We start from the raw sequence: 5,000 nt of genomic DNA, 5'->3' as shown, positions 1-5,000 counted from the left end.
CTTGGTCTGTGGTTGTTACTGTTTGTTTGATTGTTTGTTTGTTGGACTTTCTGCAAACAAGGTGATTTACCTGGTCTATGGTCTTTACTGTTTGTTTGTTTGTTGGACATTCTGCAAACAAGGTGATGTACCTGGTCTGTTGTTGTTACTGTTTGTTTGTTTGTTTGTTTATTGGACTTTCTGCAAACAAGGTGATTTATTTGGTCTGTGGTTGTTACTGTTTGTCTGTTTGTTTGTTTATTTATTGGACATTCTGCAAACAAGGTGATTCGCCTGGTCTGTGGTTGTTACTGTTTGTTTGATTGTTTGTTTGTTGGACTTTCTGCAAACAAGGTGATTTACCTGGTCTATGGTCTTTACTGTTTGTTTGTTTGACTTTCTGCAAACAAGGTGATTTATTTGGTCTGTGGTCTTTACTGTTTGTTTGTTTGTTTGTTTGACTTTCTGCAAACAAGGTGATTTACCTGGTTTGTGGTTATTACTGTTTGTTTGTTTGTTTGACTTTCTGCAAACAAGGTGATTTACTTGGTCTTTGGTCTTTACTGTTTGTTTGTTTGTTTGACTTTCTGCAAACAAGGTGATTTACTTGGTCTGTGGTTGTTACTGTTTGTTTGTTTATTGGACTTTCTGTAAACAAGGTGATTTACTTGGTCTGTGGTTGTTACTGTTTGTTTGTTTGTTTGTTTGTTGGACTTTCTGCAAACAAGGTGATTTACCTGGTCTGTGGTTGTTACTGTTTGTTTGTTTGTTTGTTTGTTTGTTTGTTTGACATTCTGCAAACAAGGTGATTTACCTGGTTTGTGGTTATTACTGTTTGTTTGTTTGTTTGCTGGACATTCTGCATACAAGGTGATTTACCTGGTCTATGGTTGTTACTGTTGTTTGTTTGCTTGTTTTTCTGTTGTCCGTATTCGTAAAATTGGTGATTATGATTATCATTACTGTTATCACTATCACGATCATCGTAAACATCATCGTTAGCAGCAGCAGTAGAAACATTTTTAATTGATGGTATTTTTTTGTACTATTCATTATCAATATTTATACTAAAATTGATATAACTGGTATATCATTATTGATATCATTAACACTAATGATATCATATCTATGATTATCTTTAATGGTATCATGATCTTTTTTTATTATCTTTCATGAACATTATTAGAAATACATGACACAACTATTAAAAGTGGATGAAAATGCGTGTCAGAGAAAAAGAGTAATATATATATATATATATATATATATATATATATATATATATATATATATATATGTATGTATATATATATATAGAGAGAGAGAGAAAAAAAGAATATAAGTACGTGTGTGACGCACACACACACACACACACACATATATATGTATATATATGTATATATATATATATATATATATATATATATATATATATATATATATATATATATATATATATATATATACATATATATATGTGTGTATGTGTGTGTGTGTGCGGCACACACGTATTTATATTCTTTCTCTTTCTCTCCCTCTCCTTCTCTTTATATGTGTGGGTCCTTTTATCTTTTTGTAGTCACAAGATTTCGGAATATAAATCCACCCACAAACAGATTACTCTATCTTCTCCAAAGGAAATCCTAACACACTCTTTTTCTTTTTTATCAGTTCACACATCTTTTTTTCTTTTTTGTTCACACACATACACGTGTCCAGTGATAAAGATAGCGAAAAGAGAGAGAGAAAAAATATATGTGCACTAAAAATAGGAATGTCAATAAGAAAATATGTACACAAGGATATTCTCTTGACAGAAATATGTTTTTCATTTTACGAGAAATTTCCAGCGTCTGAATTAATAAAAATTCTCTAACTGATTCGAACACAAACAGCCATCAATCTCTTTAAGTTATGAATGCCAAGGAATGTTGTCATCAGATTGATGTCCAGTTGACTCGGGGATCTTATAGGTGACCTCTTGTCATATTTAGAAATGGATGTGTTTGATTTATCGTATGTCGGAATTATTGAGGAGTTATTTCAGTATTAATTCGTGCGAGTTTATGCCGATTCTTTATTTTTCTATACACACATGGGTACATTTTGTACACATAAGCGCACGCACATACACACCGTATATATATTTATCAGTGACACGTGCGGCGCTATTTTTTTTTTTTTTTTTTTTTACTCATCAACTGTCATTTCTATAACATACCTGCGTGCGTGTGTGGATGTTTGAGTGTGTGAGGGAGAATGGGTTTGTGCTCTCGTATATGTGCGTTTGTTTGTGTGTGTTTTTGTTTGGTGTATGTTTGATTGTGTGCATTTTCATATACGTTATGATTTAGGCATTGCCTTTTTTTTCTTTAAAACTTTGAACAATGTTGATTTGACTGATTCATCTGGACATCATTGTTCGTGGTGTTAACTCGGATGAAACGCCGTCACGTATTTCAACGATAAATAACGCCCTTTTAATATCTGAACGGTCGATTCCATTCATATTTTATGTAAGAGTCAACCGGGAGCCCTATCGGTAGCATTCTTTTTTTCTTTCTTTCTTTCTTGTTCCCGACACATTTAGGGTGGCATGTTGATAAAGATACGATCGATATTATTCATCCTTTATGTAAGAGTTTAGTCATAAGACCTATTAGTAACTTCCTTTCTCTGTATTTCTCTCCCCCGTCCTTCTTAGGGTGCAAAGTCCCTTCCAGCAGCGGCGCCGGCCTCCATCAACATCAACATGGCGCTCCTACAACCGCCTCCATTGCCGCCGAAACTACCACCACCTCCGAGGCTAACGACCCTGAGCCTACTACTGCTACTACTACTGCTGCTGCTACTACTACCACCGCTACTGCCACCACTACAACTGGTCCTGGTCCCAAGTGTGCCGAGTCCTTCACAGACCTGGGCGTCATCGGCTGTTACCACATCCACGAGGTCGCCATGAAATACAGCAGCGCGCGGACCTACTGCCAAGGATTGAATGCCGATCTGGCAACACCTGCCGAGCTCGATCCCTTGAGGGCATACCTTATCGGCGCCGGCATGTCAGGTATTTTTTTTTCTTGCAGTCGTTGGCTTGTGTAATGATTCTGTTGAGTTGGGGAAAAAGCTTAGAAAATGTGGGTTTTGGATCGAAAGAGAGCCAAGGGAGCGCGTGTGCATACACTCAGTGAAGGCAAAACAGACTCGCCATTTAAAAAAAATAAAGTTCGTTTGCCTCAATGAATAAAGTATCTAAATCAAATATTTCATTTCACCCAAAGAGAATCGTAAAAAAAAACTTTCATATGCTTATCCTTTATCATCATATTTCAAAAAAGACCTTCGTCTCTCAATATAGGCCTATTCATGGTTAACCTTTCGAGTTTTATTCTTGTTTACAAAGGAACCAATCCGGAAATCTTACTCAACTGACAAGCCACTTTCCTTCTGGATCTTCCTCCTACAAGCCGGCAAAACTATTACAATTTGGAATATTTCGAAAATGGCTTTTTTTGTGTCTGCAAGTTTCTCTATATCCCAAGACTCTTTGCCCTTCGTCTTACATTCATACCAGAGGAGGGAGATACCCCCCCCCCACCTTCTTTAATAAGCAAAAGCAGAATAGTAAATTTTTTAATATTACCTTCTATTCGTCATTATTCTTCAAGTGTTTCTTAATCAAACATTATTTTCAATGAAAGAGGCCATAAAACATGTTGAAATGATCATATATTTATTAGGCGTATATCATCGCAGGTGGGTACCTAATAGGGCACACGGGGGGGGGTTACTAGACGAGTGCAGTGAGTCCATATGGCTTGGGGTTCAAATTTGACCTTTTTTTTCAAAATATAACATATTAATATAACATAGGTGCTACTCAAATACTTGTTGGCTACTTAGATATGTATTAACACCGTGTGCTATTTCTTTTGCGAAGGGCCACATGGGGTAAATACTGCCTTAGAATGGGGGGTTTTGTGCCCCCCCCCCCCCCCCCCCCCCCCCCGCACACCGGGGGCGGGCTTCGTGGGGGGGGTGGGGGGGGGAGGCGGGGTGAGGGGGCGGGTCCCCACGGGGGCCAGGGGCCGCGGGGCGGGGGGGAGCCGGCGGCCGGTAACTGGGGGATGCTCCGGCGGGGTGCAACACTTGGGTGTCGGGTTCCCACGCGCATTGCCTGCGGAAAGAGCGTTCCGTTGTTGAGTCTTCCAAAACCCTTTCATACGTTTTATTTGTTTTCTTAGTGTTTTTAAAAAGGACAAGGAACAAAAAAAAAAAATGAACGCGTTGTTTTTCAAAAGCCCCAGGGTTTTCCTCGGAATTTATACATCGATAAGGAATGTTTAACGAAAAGCAACATATTTTAACATTAATTAATGGGCTCCAACATCTCGTTCGGTAGCACAACTTTCCCAGTAAATATGTTTAAAACAGTTGAATTCTATTCCAACGAAGGAGGCCTCAAATTTCCTTCCTCAACATATTCAGACTCTAGTATCCTTCAGACCATTGATTACTTTCCCTATCCAGTCAGTAAATGAAGGACTTTTATCATTTATGTAAGTGTTTATACATATATATATATATATATATATATATATATATATATATATATATATATATATATATATATATATATATATATATATATATATTTTTTTTTTTTTTTTTTTTGGATTGCTTTCGCCTGAAGAGGAACTTTCATGAAAAAGTTCGAAACGTCGCAAGTTTTTCCTTTCATTTAGTGGCAGTGTTATTAATTCTGTTACGTGCACGTTACTGTGTTTTTTGTAATTCATATATATATATATATATATATATATATATATATATATATGTATATATATATATGTGTGTGTGTGTGTGTGTGTGTGTGTGTATGTTTGTGTTTGTGTATGTGTGTGTGTGTGTATGTGTGTGTGTGTCTGCATGTCTATATGTGCGTGTGTGCGTGTGCAACTGACGAGCCGAGCGGTCGTTTCAGGCGAGTACTGGGTGGGCCTCGAGCACCCCGACGGCTG

General features: G+C 37.3%; 1 protein-coding gene across 1 annotated transcript in view; it reads left to right on the top strand.

Moving 5' to 3' along the window:
* Window positions 1-5,000, top strand: part of LOC122244593 (uncharacterized) — a 7,642-nt gene that overhangs the window by 2,387 nt on the left and 255 nt on the right. The window contains exons 4-5 of the mRNA XM_043002536.2: window positions 2,684-3,046; window positions 4,964-5,000. The exon at window positions 4,964-5,000 is cut by the window's right edge and continues 255 nt beyond it. Coding sequence (XP_042858470.2) covers window positions 2,684-3,046; window positions 4,964-5,000 — 400 coding nt within the window. The remainder of the gene's footprint in view (window positions 1-2,683; window positions 3,047-4,963) is intronic.

Source organism: Penaeus japonicus, unplaced genomic scaffold, assembly GCF_977035675.1.
Source record: "Penaeus japonicus unplaced genomic scaffold, GWHDUDI00000001_assembly GWHDUDI00000042, whole genome shotgun sequence".
NCBI classification, from domain to species: domain Eukaryota; kingdom Metazoa; phylum Arthropoda; class Malacostraca; order Decapoda; family Penaeidae; genus Penaeus; species Penaeus japonicus.
Note: the sequence above shows the minus strand (reverse complement) of the source record. Positions and strands in the feature narration are given on the sequence as shown.